We start from the raw sequence: 15,894 nt of genomic DNA, 5'->3' as shown, positions 1-15,894 counted from the left end.
GTATTCACCTTTATGTGACTGGCTTATTTTACTTAGCATGATGTCTTCAAGGTTCATCTATGTTGCAGCATGTGTAAGAATTTCCTCCCTTTTAAGGCTGAATAATACTCCACTGTATGTATATAATAATATCCCACTGTATGTATAGACCACATCTTGCTTATCCATCCATCAGTACACACCTGGGTTTCTTTGCCTTTTGACTGTTGTGAATAATGCTGCTATAAACATGAGTGTACAAATATCTCTTCGAGTCTCATTGATCATACTGGTTTTAACTTATGCATTACATTTGTCCATTTTGTGTTATTGGTTGTATAATTATCTATAAATCACATAAGATCAATCTCTTTATCCAAATCCCTTCTTGATAACAATGTTGCATTTCCTGTTGATTGGAAGAAATCATTTTTCACAAAATGGTCATTTCCTGCATCTCTAGTCTTTTTTAAAAGACTTATGCCATCGTCTTCACAGCTGGCCTCTGGGAACAGACTGCTTTCATACTTAGCCTGAGTCTGAGTTTGTCATAGTTCTTTTGGCTAAGGTCTAACTTGGGGACGGATGGGAGGTGAATAATAACCAACCTCTAGGCTGGGTCAAAGCAGGAGGTTTTGGGTGGTTTCGGGTTTTGTTTGTTTGTTTTTTACCTATTTGAAGGTCACTAAGACTACACAGAAACTATCAGGCACCATGAAGAAGGGAACTGAGTCTCAGAGTAACCCAATTAGGACTGAATTCATTTGCTCTGCAATTATTTATTGAGCTCTTACTTGTGAAAAGCACAAAGTGTTTTTGGAAAACAGAAGATGAATAAAACACGTTCCCTGCTTTCAAGATGTTTACAGTACAAAATATTAGAGGAACTTTCTATTATAACCCAGAGCTCTTTAGGCAAGGCTTCCACTCATAGCTGTAAAAACATATCTCCTTAAGATAAGGAGGATTTTGATGTATTTTATAAATACATCAGAAAAGCAAAATACATCAAAAAGCAAAGTGTGCTTTTATATTTATATTTTGTTATAGATGGATTCAAGTAAGGATTTGGAGACAGACTGGAAAATCTCACCATGAAAGCTTTAGAGGTGGTTAGCCTTTGCTTTACTTTGGCTAATGTGAGAACACCAGGAAAACAGAAAGTACTCTTGCTCTTGACAGTATAAAATTCTTATTATTTTTAGAGAATAGTAACTGCATTTATGAAATTATTTGTCAGAGCAATTTAGTTAATAGATATGTAAATGACTACTTATTTCATTGTGTAGGTGGATCGCTCCATGTACACTTTCTGAGGAAGAATATAAGTGCTAAAAACTATTAACATTACAAGTGGAAAGAAGCAAAAGTTAAGGCTAGAATGCCATTCCCTTGCTGTATTAGGTATTAGGAGTGGGACAGAAAGTCCATCTTGTCATCAAGATTTGTTCAGTTTATGGGGTGGGATTTCTTATTTACATCCGACTCTTGGACCGTTTTTTTTGTTGTTGTTTTTTGATGCATGGTAACTAATATGAATTGGAGTGCAAGGGTATTTCTTGCTGATTTTCAAGCACAAAAGGTCATTACAAACTCAACTGGGAAGGGATTGGGGGAGGTGCTGAAAGTTAAAGCCACGGCAGTAAATTTTCAACACAAGAGAATACCTCCTAAAAATCACCTAGGGGCTCTTTTAAACCTTTATTTATTTATTTATTTTTTTCAGCATAAAAACAACTTCAGAGGAGGCTGGGGATTTCAAAGCTCTCTGGCTCTAACTGCCTCCTGGGAACAGCATGGAAGCTTCCCTAATCATGGAGGAGTTAATGCAGGCCTCCTTTGGGGGAAGAAGTCTCTAATGGGAGGAAATAAATGGGCTCTTGCCTTACAGATGGTCCCGAGCCCTCCCCTCACTGGAATTCTTCTTGCTCTGTGAGCTAGCCTCATCTTCAGTTGTGCTTTTTTTTTTTTTTTTTTTTTGAGACAGTCTCACTCTGTCACCCAGGCTGGGGTGCAGTGGCACTATCTCGGCTCACTGCAACCTCCGCCTCCCGGGTTCAAGCGACTCTCCTGTCTCAGCCCTCCTGAGTAACTGGGATTACAGGCATGTGCCACCACACTTGGCTAATTTTTTGTATTTTTAGTAGAAATAGGGTGTTGCCATGTTGGCCAGGCTGGTCTCAAACTCCTGACCTCATGTGATCCACCCACCTCAGCCTCCCAAAGTGCTGGGATTACAGGCGTGACCACTGACATCAGTCCACATTCTCTGCATGAGGCTGGCAAACCTGCAAATCCCCACCCCTCGTGTTTGTTACCCCCACCCTGCTGGTCTTGCTCCTGGTGACTGAGGCCCTTCACACTTGGCCCTCATCTGTGGGATGTACACAGCTGTCATCCTAGGCCCCAGCTCTACACGCAAGCTCTTTCTGCTGTACAGGGGTCCTGAGGATAGAGACCAGCGGCTGTGCCGACTCACTCCCTGGCTCTGCTGGGTGCTGCACACTGTCTTCATTAACGTCATCTGTGTGTTTTTTTTTCTTTTGTTTTCCTCTTCCTTCAGGTACAGAGTGAAGACAGTGTCCTCCTGTTTGTTATTGCCTGGACGATCACGGAAATCATCCGTTACTCCTTTTATACATTCAGTCTATTAAACCATCTGCCTTACCTCATCAAATGGGCCAGGTAAAAAAGTACATTTCAAAAGGCTCACTTTTGAAATGATCTGTCATTGCATTTGCCCTTTATTGCCTAAATATTGCCTCCAAGTTTCTAAAAATAAAATTGAGACAGGGGTTGGGTAGAAATCTTATCCGTAGATTTCATCAGAATAGGAGTCTGTACTTAACTTTGACTAACGGAAATACTGTTTTAAGGTTTTTATATTTTACTTAAATTATTTTAATTGGGATCAGTTCTTTTCAGTTAAATTATGCAGTATTTTCTTTTTTAAAAAAATTTCATCACCAAGTAGCAATCAACAGAGATTTGCCGTAACATCCCTTTTCTGTCCATATCATCACATTTTACTGATGAGCTTCTGCCATTGTGATGGGCTTTTTTGGACCAAGTCCTATTCTCCTAGTCTCAATTTTGCCAAGAAGTTGTGACTCTTAAATTAATTTTTAGGTAATGACAAACATTACATGGCAATTTTAGCTTATCACTTTTATTTTGCTTTGATTGTTTTTACAAGTAATGATGACTTTGGTAAAAGGCTAGTAGTTCATCTGCTTACCTTAATGAGTCCATGAGACAGTTGCAGGCAGTTTTCTGAGCTGGGAAGGACTTTGAGGGAGAGTGACAAAGCAGAAGGACCCAAGTTGTCCCTGGAGCTGAAATGCCTTATTTGGTGGAAGGAAAGCAGTGGTTCCTAGACTTTTTATGAGTTCAGTAATTAAATTAGGGACATAATCCGATTGTTTCCAACATTTCGAGTATGGGAACTCCTTCGTTATTTTATTATTTTTCTCATTTGCAATGAACATTTTTATTAGGAAAGGGGAAGAATGGGAAACATAGCAGTTACTAACCAACCTGGACAGCCACTGTGAAAGCTTTTTACCCTGGTTGTTAGGGAAGTCTGTTGACCAAGCCCTGGTTTTACAGAAAGATTCTTTCGTCCACTGTTCTCCATGGCCTCTGAAAGATTTTTTTCCACCATCCTACTTAGTGTGGCTAAAATTGGCAGTGGGGAATATGTCTTCCCTTCCACTTCAGAGATTTTCATCACAATTTCTGTGCCCAGAAGTTTGCAGTCCATTGCACTTGTGAGCCACAAACAGCCAAAGGCTGTTTAAAGTCTGAGCTGATGATTCCTTTAGCAATACTTAACAGTGGCTTACAGTTCCATGGGGCAGTGACTGCTCTCTGAATTCTTTGTGGAATATGGAGAACTCCTTCTTAAAGAGAAAAAAATTATGCAGATTCCCCTCCCATGTAATGATAATTGTAATTGTGGGGTGTTTTGATTGGAAAATTACATAGTAACCAAAAGCTATTATGAATTATAAATTTTTTAAATTGCATATATTTGATTTTTCACAATAGCATGTACAAACGTTTGAAAAATAGTAGCAGTATACAGATGCTTGTGCTATTTTTTTTGTTGTTCAGTCTTTGTGTGTGGTGTGGAATTCCTAGACTACATGTTCCAGTACCTCCGCCACTACCACCCCAACCCCATCCCAAGACCTACAGGGCAGGACCTTTCAGTATAAACCATGACTCAGTTCCCCTACTTTACCAGCATTTGGCATCACTTTAGTTATTTTAGAGCATAATTTTGAAGAGTTGTTTATTTTGTCAGACCAAATTTTGAGGCTGCCTGAACAGCCTTTATTTCGTCGTTAGAACATTTGGAAACATATACCTGCTGTAGGCTGGTTTCAAAAACTGGCTTGTAAAACCTGAATTTGAATAGCAGGTAAACAGGAAAATGTATAAACAATCATTTTCTAAAAGACCAGTATTGATTAGAAGGGTGGGAAGTGCAGCTTCCTCCTAAAGCTGACTTTGAGCCTCAGTAATGAATATTTTGTTTTGTTTTAGGTACACACTTTTCATTGTGCTGTACCCAATGGGAGTGTCAGGAGAGCTGCTCACAATATATGCAGCTCTGCCCTTTGTCAGACAAGCTGGCCTATATTCCATCAGTTTACCCAACAAATACAATTTCTCTTTTGACTACTATGCATTCCTGATTCTAATAATGATCTCCTACATTCCAAGTAAGTAAACAGTTATGCATATATTTAATTATATTTTAAAATTCGGCTCTACAATAACTAGAGTTAACTATCTTTGACTGTTTTTGCACTATATCCAAGTAAATGTAAATCTCATTTATTGGGAATTCTTGGTTTTTATTGAATGCTATCAAAAGGAATTTTTTCCAGTAGTAATTGAATAAAGATGAACCCTTCTCAATACAGTTGCCAAAATGCAGTCCTTCTCAGCATGTGGGTTTGAAACTGAATACCAGGCTAGGTTAAGTATATATTGGGGAAAGTACTGAATGGAAAACAAAAAAGCCATTAAAGGCCTTACCTTGATTGTAGTTTTCTGTGTCTTAAGAACTGCTTGTTATGATATTTGAAAAACATGATAAAAAGATTTTTGCATTGGTTACTATATCGAAATAGACATTTAACTTCATTTTGAAGGGATTGGTAGTTAACTAGAAACATAAAATAATAATAGATTTATTTTTTTCTAAATTTTTCATTTTCTTGTTGAGCACTGATTGGGACACAGTGTTCTCTTCAAGATGGTTTCCAATTATTTTCATAGTACTGCTGAAGATTTAAGTATATGGATAATCAAATGTGCCTATCAGTGTATTCAGTGACAGAGAAAAAGACATGTTTGATGTCTCTGTGAAGTGAGCCCTACTTTCTGAGGATGAGGAGTTTAGTCCTTTGCTGGAATTCTGATGTTCAATTATAAATCCTATGATTGATTTCTACATACCAAAAGATCTTCTTATAACCAAGGACATACAATGTTAGTGGTTCTTCTCGTTTTGCTATTTCTATAACCATTGTACCTCTGAATCTTATTTTAATCTAGAAAAGATACTGTATTCTTTCCTAAACCCCAGGTTAAATTCAGACAGGGTTGGACTTCTCTTCATTCCACGGCATCATCGGAATGAATCACCCTAACAAAGCAACATGCTTGTGTCCCTCTGTGGAAAATTGCATTTCATGCATTGTGAGAAAAAAACTACATCCAGATTTCATGTGAGTGTTTATCTTGCAGAAATTCTTGGATACAGTTCTGCTTCATGATTCATTTTCCACTCTTTATTCATGATTGAGTCCTCCTCTCTAGTGCTGGAATCACAGCGACCAGCGGTCATCTCTTTTCAAATGTAAAAAGTAGTTGATTTTCAAACAGATGATAAATGTGAAATCATCTAAACTTTTAAGTAATAAAAATTAACTAATAGTTTTTCACCTTTCTAATTTTGTTTTTTTTTTTTTTTTTTTAGAGTTTCATTTTCCAGTCTCTAGAGCAGCAGTTCACAGTTGCAGTTTTACCACACCCAGAGTAACTAACACATATTATCCCAGTGGGCACCACAGGCTTTATTTGAATTCACCATAGTCAAATGAAGGAGATATGTACCATACTGGGTGACTGGGAAAGGGGCAGGGAGGTCTTTATGAAATCAGATCCATAACAAGCTGCTTCCACACTGACAAAAATCTAGGGGTTCCTACCTGAGAGTTCCTGCAAGACTTCCAACCTCTCTAGGAAGCAGGGCTTCCTTCCAGGAGCCACTCCCCAGGGCAGCCTCTATCTGTCTGCATGTTTGTCTCTTTGTGCTCTGGTAGCCAACCAGTGCTGAGCTTTGCCTCTTCCTTCTGAGCTCTTGGTGTAGTCTCAGTGCCTGGGTACCACACGCAGCCTCCATGACAATAGCGTTCCTGAGGGAAACCCACTCCTGTGAGCTTTTCATCTTGGTCTTGAAAGAGATAGAGGGAAGAGAAGACACTGACCCCAGAGCCAGCTGTCTTTTAGAGCAGCAGTCCCCACAGCCTTTTTGGCATCAGGGACCAGTTTCATGGAAGACAGTTTTTCCCTGGGCGGTGGGGGGGATGGTTTCAGGATGAAACTGTTCTACCTTAGATCATCAGGCATTAGATTCTCATAAGAAACATATAACCTAGATCCCTTTAATGTGCAGTTTACAACAGGGTTCACACTTCTATGAGAATCTAAAGCCACTGCTGGTCTGACAGGAGGCAGAGTTCAGGCAGTAATGCTCATTTGCCTACCACTCACCTCCTGCTGTGCAGCTCTGTTCCAACAGGTCGGGGTTGGGGACCCCTCTTCTAGCGAGTAGGGAAGGACTCCCCTCCCAACAGAAGTCTGCTTTCTTTACCTTAAGTAATTCCCCCTTGCAGTCTCAGCCTCCTTTTGGTAAGAGAACTTGGCTCAGTTAAAATCTAACATAATTTCTTTTTCTAAGGCAGCTCACCTCTTGTAGACCGGAGAAAAGGGTGGATCTCAAATAATGATTAAAAGATTCCCTGCAAACCATTGACTCCTTACCCAGGTTCAAGATGGCACACAGACCACCTCTCCTGATGCGAGTCACCCTGGTGCCTGCTGGCCTCACTGTGCTCTGGCCTGAGCCAGCAGCTCTGAATGTTCTCAGGGGTTCAGGTTGTTACTGTTGAGGCCAGAGTGTACAGTTCATTCTGGCCAGCTGCACATTTCCAACTTTCCAAAGCTTTGTATTTATCAGAAAAAAATGCAGAATTAGGAGAGGTTGCTGTTGACATGCAGTCTCCTTTACCAAATTTGGTTTTCTTTCTAAACAAGGTAGCGTTCTTTTAATCTTTAGTGGCAAGTTGATGATACACATGTATTATATAAAGTAACACCTCCTTTTCATGGGCCTTATCCGTTGTTGCGTTGTTGCGTTGTTGCACACATAGCCTAAATTGTGGCTCATGAGGCTTGGCCCCAGGAGTTTCCTCATATTGGGGTGCCTTGGCCAGGTGCTCCTCTCCTGTTCTGCTGTAGTTGCAATATATACAGGATTAGTACAACACAATCCCTGCAGGACTCAGTAGATGTCTAAGGCCTGTTTACATTCCACCCCCAAATTGGTGAAAATTGGTTATGGGGGAGGGAGCCAAAAAAGGGCAAGGTACATTGATGAGGGGTGAGGACCTGGAGAAGCTGGCACTTTCCAGGTTGTCAGTGACTAACCACACCTCTGATTTTTAGAGAAACCAAGGAAACTTGGCCCAGGCAGAGAGCATATCTGGTGCTCTCATCCTCCACAGTTCTCTCCCCAGAGGGGAAGAGAGCCCCAAGAGGGCTGGTCATCTTCTTAAAGAAAGGAGGGCCCAGCAGCACCCACACCCCCCTCATCCCTAACACACAGGGACCGACACACACACGTGCCCAGCAGTGTCCCCATTCTGTGTTCCCTGAATTGGGAGAGCAGAAGGTGGAATTCTCAATAGCCTGTTGTCGGGTTGAGGGGTGTTTTCAGTGCTGTTCCTCAGTGTAGCTCATGTTGTTAAAAGTAGCAGCCGTGCATCTGAAAAGCTTTCAGTCTCATGGTCGGGTTCAGTCTGAACATGTAGGTGATTCAGATGTAGACAGAATCACAGTTCTGGTCAGCCAGAAGCCACTGCCTGAACTGTGGAGAATAGGCCAGACACCCTAGGCCCTTGGCCTCCCATCCACATTCCTTTCTCTGGGTACTGAGGAATCTCTGGGAGATGTAAAGGAGTGAAAGCGCCATCATCTGACCCTTCTGGTAGGTGGCAGGCCCTGCCCATGGAAATGAAGGTCTGCGTGGCCATCTTCTTCCTTGAACTGCCACCAAGGGCTTAATGCATGACTTCCAGACATTCTCCTTCCCCAGGCCCTCTGAACCAGCTGTGAGGCTGCAGCCACCCGCTGTGGGGTTGTGTGAACACAAATGCAACCAGTGGGAAGGTCTTGCGCATGCCCAGCTCACGGTTTCCCTTCATTAGAGTAAATCTATAGAAATGGGACTGGCCCCACATTTTTAAATGATTACCATTAACATTCCTTATGGTTTAATTATATCTTTACTTCCAGTTTTTAGATTATAGAGCTTGTCAGATTTTCTGGCTTTCGTGCCAAAATAATTCTCTGCCTATTAAATTATATGCTTAAGTGGGGTCTTTTCTGTGAACAACGTCCTGCCTGGCAGTAGCAATGGCGTGGATGGCAACCCTGTTCCACATGCTGCCTCCTCTGCAGGTTAGCAGATCTTTGTCACACAAGCACTGGTGTCCTGGCGTACTTTGGGAGGATCATTTGAAATTTGGCCAGCTTGGAACCCATTTAAAAAGGAAGAAACTTGTCAGGAGAGAGTTGGGAGTAGTAGAAATTATCTTCCAAAAAATATTCGTGACAGTATAAAAAAGAGAGACTGGGCTGGGCTTGGTAGCTCATGCCTATAGTCCTAGCACTTTGGGAGGCTGAGGCGGGCACACCCCTTGACCCCAGGGGTTCCAGACAAGCCTGGGCAACATAGGAGATCTCATCTCTACAAAAAATACAAAATTAGTTGAGTGTGAAGTGGTGTGCACCTGTAGTCCCAGCTACTCAAGAGGCTGAGTGGGGAGAATTGAGTGAGCCCAGGAGGTCCAGGCCATAAGCCACGATCACACCACTGCATACCAGCCTGGGTGACAAAGTAAGACCCTGTCTAAAAAAATAATAACAATAAAATAGAGATTGGAGCTGTTGGAGAAACGAGGAGAGGAAGGGTATTGTACAGCAAAGAGCATTTCACCTGGAGTTGTTTACACACAGTAACCTTGTGAAGGCCAAGTGGCTCAAAGTGGTATTTCCTAGCAGGGACACTATAGGCATTTTGGGTGGGATACTTCTTAGTAGTGGGTACTGTCATGCGTTGTGGCATGTTTTAGCATCCCTGGTCTCATATGCCAAATGCCAGTAACCTTTCCCTTTCTCTCTTATTTCCAAATAGTCAAACTATCGAAATAGTTCCAAATAGTTCCGAGGGAGGCAGTACCATCCCATTCATTTGAGAACCAGTGCTTTCTAAAGTATTCTATGAAATGACCAAGAACAGAAGAATCCCCAGTGCCTAAGACACTGGCTTGCTTTTCATAAGGCCTTTTTTTATTTTTTTACATCCAAACCTGACTTAGTTCAAAGCAAATGTTGTGGCATTCCTCCTCCTCCTCCTCCTCAAGTCTTTACCCAAAACTACTTCCCAAGAGAGGTTGTTCTTCCCAAAGAATCACCTGCCCTGGGACCAGATGGGGCTAGGCTGAGGTCAGGAGCCAAGAGCCTGGTCCCAACTCTGTCCGTGACTTACTGTGAGACCCTAGGCAAGTTGCTTACCCTCTCTGGGGCTCAAATTCTTCCTCTTTGAAATAGGAATAATAACTTCATCACTAGAATTCTTCACCTGGTTGTTGTGAAGTTAATCAGAATAAATGTGGAGATAATACATGAATGAGTGTAAAGAATATTATTTGGCTGCTCTGTGGCATCGATACAGGTCATGATAGTGACAATAGTGTCTGTCATTGTATTCCACACCACTTCTTCCCTCAGCTAAAGCAGGAAAAGAAAGGAGGTAAGTCTCTCTGTGTTTTTTCTTCCTTTCCCCAAGCCTACTTTGTTACCTTGCTTGGTTGCTGGATGAGAAATTAGTCAGAGGGTCAGAGAGGACCTCAACTTCATATGCTTTAAATAGAGCATATGCAATTTTAAACCATCCTCTTAACCAATTTTTCTTTTCTTTTCAGTTTTTCCCCAGTTATACTTCCACATGATACACCAGAGAAGAAAGATCCTTTCTCATACTGAAGAACACAAGAAATTTGAATAATTCCTGCTTTCTGCACCTCCCACCAAAACAAACTTTTCAATGATCAAAAAATGCTGCAGATTTTTTGAGTTCCCAATACGTTTCATAGAAAATAAGTAAGAACTATTTTTAAAATATTCAAACAAAACTAAAACAAAAATCCAGTGTCACATGGGCCTGAGATTTTATTTTAGAAAAAGGTTATTACGTAAAACACCCTGGCCAGTTCATTTCAGCATGCTCTTTCAACCAGAAGTTCCTAATATTTATGATGGCACTAGAAAGGGATTTGGCATTTTATGTCCTTCTGTGTCCTTCATGTATCTGATCAATGAAGACCTGTAACACTAAGTACTTGAGAGTTACAGTCTGAATAATGAAGTCGTACCAGCTGAATAGCCCAGCTTGCAGTATAGTTATGTTTCAGTCTGCAGTGTGTTTAGCATTCCCTTGTCAACGTGCTTGACTGCATGCTGGAAACTTTGTATTTTTGAAGCGGCAAACTCTGTTCTCTGGAATGCTCTGAAGTTATGGCTGGGACCTATCCCCTCATATCTAATGAATGAATTATAAAATGTATATGCCTATGAAGCTTCGGGGTAGTGCCCATAATCAGAAAACAACTTAGAACCCTTTTGTTTGTTTCCAATTGAGTCATTACTGCCTGCCACTAAGAAATGTGCTTGAATCTAATAAGTATGTGTATACCGTAAAGAATATATCTTATCTGGAGCTCAGCCTCAATCATGTCTTAACAAAATGACAGGTCTCAGAAAGGGGGAGCTCAGTAGCTCATAAGTGACAAGTCCTTTTCACAGCACCATTCTCAGAACACCTCTGAGTAACGTGTTTGCCATAACTATTCTCACTGATGAACTGATGGCCCTGAAGAAGCCGATCCAGTCACATAGGAAATGAGGCTCTGTTATTGAAAGCACATGGAAGGTGTTGCTTTAGAAAGGTAGTCGGGAAAAACATTCAGGAATAGATTTATACACCATTATTGTTTTATTTTTAAATTTTCATTCACTCTTCTGTTTGGATACTTTCGCTAATTAAGGTCCTATGTTAATTTCCACCAAGCTTTAAGTCCATAGTCAGTAAAACATTCCACTTGGGCCGTCATGAGCTAAAAGCAGTATCATCTCCGCATGTTGGAGCAGCCAAGAAATAGTTTGGTACTACCGACATTGTCTAATCCATGTCACATCCTCATACAATTTAATTGCTCAACCATGCATTTAAAACTCCTCAAGAAAGGGTTGGTACTGCAACTGTAGGTAAACTGAAAAAAAAAAAAATAAAGAGTTGGATGAAAATGTGAAAGCCCAAGTTTAGATGTGCATTAAGTATTAAATAGCACAGTATCTTCTTCATGGAGCTTTTTTTCCTCTCCCATCCCCTGCAGCTTCCTTTTTTTTTGGGGGGGGGTGGGGGGTTGCTGTTGAACTTTAAGACTTTAAAAGTTTAGCTTATTGAGTAGTTGTCATTTAAAATATAATTGCGAATATCAGAAAACTCATACTGGAAAACTAAATTTTTTTTCTCTCTTTTGAGACGGAGTCTCACTCTGTCACCCAGGCTGGAGTGCAGTGGCGTGATCTCCGCTCACTGCAAGCTCCACCCCCCTGGATTCACGCCATCCTCCTGCCTCAGCCTCCCAAGTAGCTGGGACTACAGGTGCCTGCCACCACACTCGGCTAATTTTTTTTGTATTTTTAGTAGAGACGGGGTTTCACCATGTTAGCCAGGATGGTCTCGATCTCCTGACCCCGTGATCCACCCGCCTCGGCCTCCCAAAGTGCTGGAATTGCAGGCATAAGCCACTGTGCCCAGCTCCTGGAAAACTAAATTTTTAAGTGCTTATTTTTATAGAAGTTTGAAAATTTAATGCAGGCAGGTGTGTAATAAATTATTTTTGAATTGAACATTAAAATTCTGCTTCTTAAAGTCAGCACTCAACTTGGACATGTTGAAATTAGAATCTATTCTTGTATTTGATAGACAAAATATGTGGGAAAGATTTTTTTCTTGCCTTTTCTCTCATTTTATTCTTCCATAATGTATTTCCACTATAAAATAAAATCAACTTGGGTTATATTTTTCATATTACTTTATTCTGTTAGATTTTTTCAGTTGTTTTTAGAAAAATTCTAGAAATCAGGATGAAAAATGCAGCTTTTCCAGGGTTGCTGGACTGGGGGTTTTATTTGGGCCTCCTTATTATAATTTGTGACTACGTATAAAAAACATTCTGTTGCAAACAGTGGTGTTGCATTGAGTTGAACTTTGGCAATGAGAACACAGCACACATCTCCCTTTTCAAAAAGGGTCTCAACCCCAGTGTGTATTTTTGTACATCAACATTTAGAATACTTATGGCAGATAAGTAAGGCATGTCACTGTGTCCTTCAATAACCTTTCTCAGTAACTGGTTTCTTTATCCCTAACATGAATTCATTTCTCCTTTGAAGTCATTTATTCTTCTATAAATTGAGAACAACCACACCACCAAGTGTCACACCTTCTTATAAAGTGTGAACAAGGAATGTCGTGTTTTTGTGGGTATTTTGTCAGACTTAGAGGTTTCATTTCAGGGCATAGTCAAGGCATCATCTTCCCAACTACCCACTTGATTATGTGTTTCAGACCCCCCCGTGGGGGCGTTCTTCTGACAGAGAGAATTCTTTGAGGTCCGCAGTAGTGCTTTTGTCGGCACAGACTGCTAATCTGCATCTTGCTGCGTTCTGTTTGCTGAGGTTGGGCTCATTCATTTAACACGTACCAACCATTATCCAGAGGTACCATGGAGAGTTAGTCATGGAATAAAGCACTGTTCTTGCAGATGAAAAAAGTCTCCAGAGCAGACTTCTGACAGGAAAGGTTTAGATGCTGGAGAGTTGAAGAGGTGTAAGAAGAGATCGTGCCCTCATTTTTCACTTATTTTTTTGGTTATTCATTTATAATAAAAGGTTGGCATTGATGTGGTACAACCTGCAAATTACTTACAGTTCTGAGTTTCAGATAAAACATTATAAAACATTAAATTCAATACATACTGCTCCTTTGAAATTTGGGTAAAAAATTATACAACCGTATATATAGTCATTTTTGTATTTTTTCTATGTTGTGAAAACCAAAATTGTAATTTTATAAGTCTTTGATTCACTAAAATTATATAATTTAAATGTATTTTTTGTATATTTAGAAATAAGGAGTCCAGAGACTATGCTTAACTTTCTATGCATGCATTTGAAAGCTGTTTTTACCTGATAATGTTAATGTAGTAATAAGTTATATTCATAAAATACTGATCTGTGTTGCATTTCAAAATAAACTGGTGTGTGCTCTGCCTGGATTTGAAATACCTACCAGCGAGTGCAGTGATTTTTCATAGTCAGTAGGCCTGAATGTGGTGTTGCAGGAATATGGGAGAAATTCAGTTCAATTATGGACTCCAGCTCTTTGACAATTTTAAAATCTAATTCTGCTATTCATAATGGTTCTGCACTTACAGGAAAGACAGATTATATTAAGAGGTTTCCAAAAAGTCCTTCCCTGCCAGTCAGTCTTCAGGCTAAGCCAGTCTGCAAGCTGGCTGCAGAGGGACAAGGGGTTCCTCATGCAAGTGACCGGGGAATCTAAGATATTAATCAGCACGGGGTTGAGGACCCTTGTCTTATAACAAGCTGGGGATTTGTAAGTGTAACTTTTCTTTTTTTGTTTTGAGACAGAGTTTCGCTGTTGTTGCCCAGGCTGGAGTGCAATGGCACGATCTCGGCTCACTGCAACCTCCACCTCCCTGATTCAAGCGATGTTTCTGCCTCAGCCTCCTGAGTAGCTGGGGATTACAGGCGCCCGCCACCACACCTGGCAATTTTTTGTATTTTTAGTAGAGACGAGGTTTCACCATGTTGGCCAGGCTGGTCTCGAACTCCTAACCTCAGGTGATCTACCCGCCTTGGCCTCCCACCATGCCTGGGATTACAGGCATGAGCCACCACGCCCAGCCCGTTAGTGTAACTTTTCTAACAGAAGTTCAGCGGGAGATCCTGTTGCCCAGCACTGTTCATCTTATATTAAAGCAAGATGTGGTGAAGTTCAAGTACCTCATTCTGAAAATGCCTCCAAACACAGGAATCCCAGGAATGGCCCCCCCTTACTCAGGCTCGCAGTAAGAAGTGGTGGGAAGGACACTGCCTTGGGGTGTCCTCCGCTGGGTCACAGCTGATCTAGCTCTAGGCCTCTGGTGCTGGGTATGTCGCAGTTACTTTTCCCAGTGACGTCTTGATCATGGTTCCTGCAGCAGTGATGTGCTCCCCACCTGAGTCTGCTGGCTCTTTCTCAGATCATCACCATGGCCTAAGAGTGTGGTCTTTGTTCCAAAGGAGAACACCTCCCTTCTAAATGCCATCTGATCGTGGCCTAGATGTTCCCAGCTCAGAGGTTAGACCACCTCTCTCCTCATGTAGAGCCTATTCACCTTCAGAGGTTGGCTTTTTCATTTATGAAAAAAGTATTGCAACTGAAACAGGAACAGATGGTAAAGTTAATAGTAGAGGCTACTCAGAAAACACAACCTTTACAATGTTAGCATGGTAATGGAGACCAGTGCTTTCCAATTTGTCATTGTCATATTTTGTGGCAATTATGTGTACTATGTTAATATAAGCCTCAGCCTAGAGGAATTACCATTGGTATAATTAAGAGACCTACTGTTACACAGCATTCCAAAAATACTGCTGTGTTTTTCTGTTCCCTTTAACAAGAATGAGGACTAGCTTTGCAATTCCTTTTATTATTGAAAAGAAAAAAATCCCAGCCTCACAAATAGCCTGGCTCATTGTCATACAGTTTAATGGTGAAGAAACTGTTCTAAGCAACTATTACCAAAATTAGCCATACCTATTAACATTTCTCTGCCTATAACAGAACCAGAGTTAGAAGAGAGAGCAGTGTGGTTATTTGACCAATACTTCTTTTAATTTAAAGATATATTAGTGCTATGAGGGCAAGTCTTGATACCAAAAATAATCCTCCCCACAAGAGGCAATTCACCCTAAAATCTCATTTGGTGAGCAAAAATAAGAATGTGAAAGGCTGTGTATATAAGCACCTAGAGTGCCCATTTCATAAATATTTTTATGTTTGGAAGTCACGCTTTCTGCTCCCTAATTCCAGAGCATAGACTTGTTAGTTACCATGGTAGTGCTTTCACATCTATCTTTGGCTTTGGGTGGAGGCAATCCAGATGTGTTTCCAGATGCTGCACTTGGTTAAAGCCAGAATCTGTATTTCCCCCTCGGTGTTGTCGTAGCCAGGCTTCCCCGCTGGGGGGCAGCACCTCACAAGCGATCGGGGCCTTAAGAGCCAAAGGAGTTTGGAAAACAGCTTCATCCCAAGGACACGGAAAGGGGCAGAGGCCCTCTAATGAAAATCAGTCACGGATCTTTTATTGTCCATATAAAGCAAAGACAGATTTTAAAGCATATTCTGGAGGAGTACGGGAAATAACACTTTTTTTGGAGCAAAGAAACCAGCTTGGGTGCGTGCTTCGAGGCTCAATC

The 15,894-nt window shown here is 41.0% G+C and overlaps 1 protein-coding gene across 2 annotated transcripts in view; it reads left to right on the top strand.

Annotated features, from left to right (window-relative positions):
* Window positions 1–13,698, top strand: part of HACD2 (3-hydroxyacyl-CoA dehydratase 2) — a 104,685-nt gene extending 90,987 nt beyond the window's left edge. For both annotated transcript variants that reach the window (XM_055258974.2, XM_055258973.2), the window contains 3 exons: window positions 2,543–2,664; window positions 4,531–4,709; window positions 10,266–13,698. In XM_055258974.2, coding sequence (XP_055114949.1) covers window positions 2,543–2,664; window positions 4,531–4,709; window positions 10,266–10,348 — 384 coding nt within the window. In that variant the 3' untranslated portion in view covers window positions 10,349–13,698. The remainder of the gene's footprint in view (window positions 1–2,542; window positions 2,665–4,530; window positions 4,710–10,265) is intronic.
* The last annotated feature ends 2,196 nt before the right edge of the window (window positions 13,699–15,894 follow it).

This window comes from Symphalangus syndactylus, chromosome 21 (assembly GCF_028878055.3).
Source record: "Symphalangus syndactylus isolate Jambi chromosome 21, NHGRI_mSymSyn1-v2.1_pri, whole genome shotgun sequence".
NCBI lineage: Eukaryota > Metazoa > Chordata > Mammalia > Primates > Hylobatidae > Symphalangus > Symphalangus syndactylus.
This window is presented reverse-complemented; position numbering and strand designations above follow the sequence as displayed.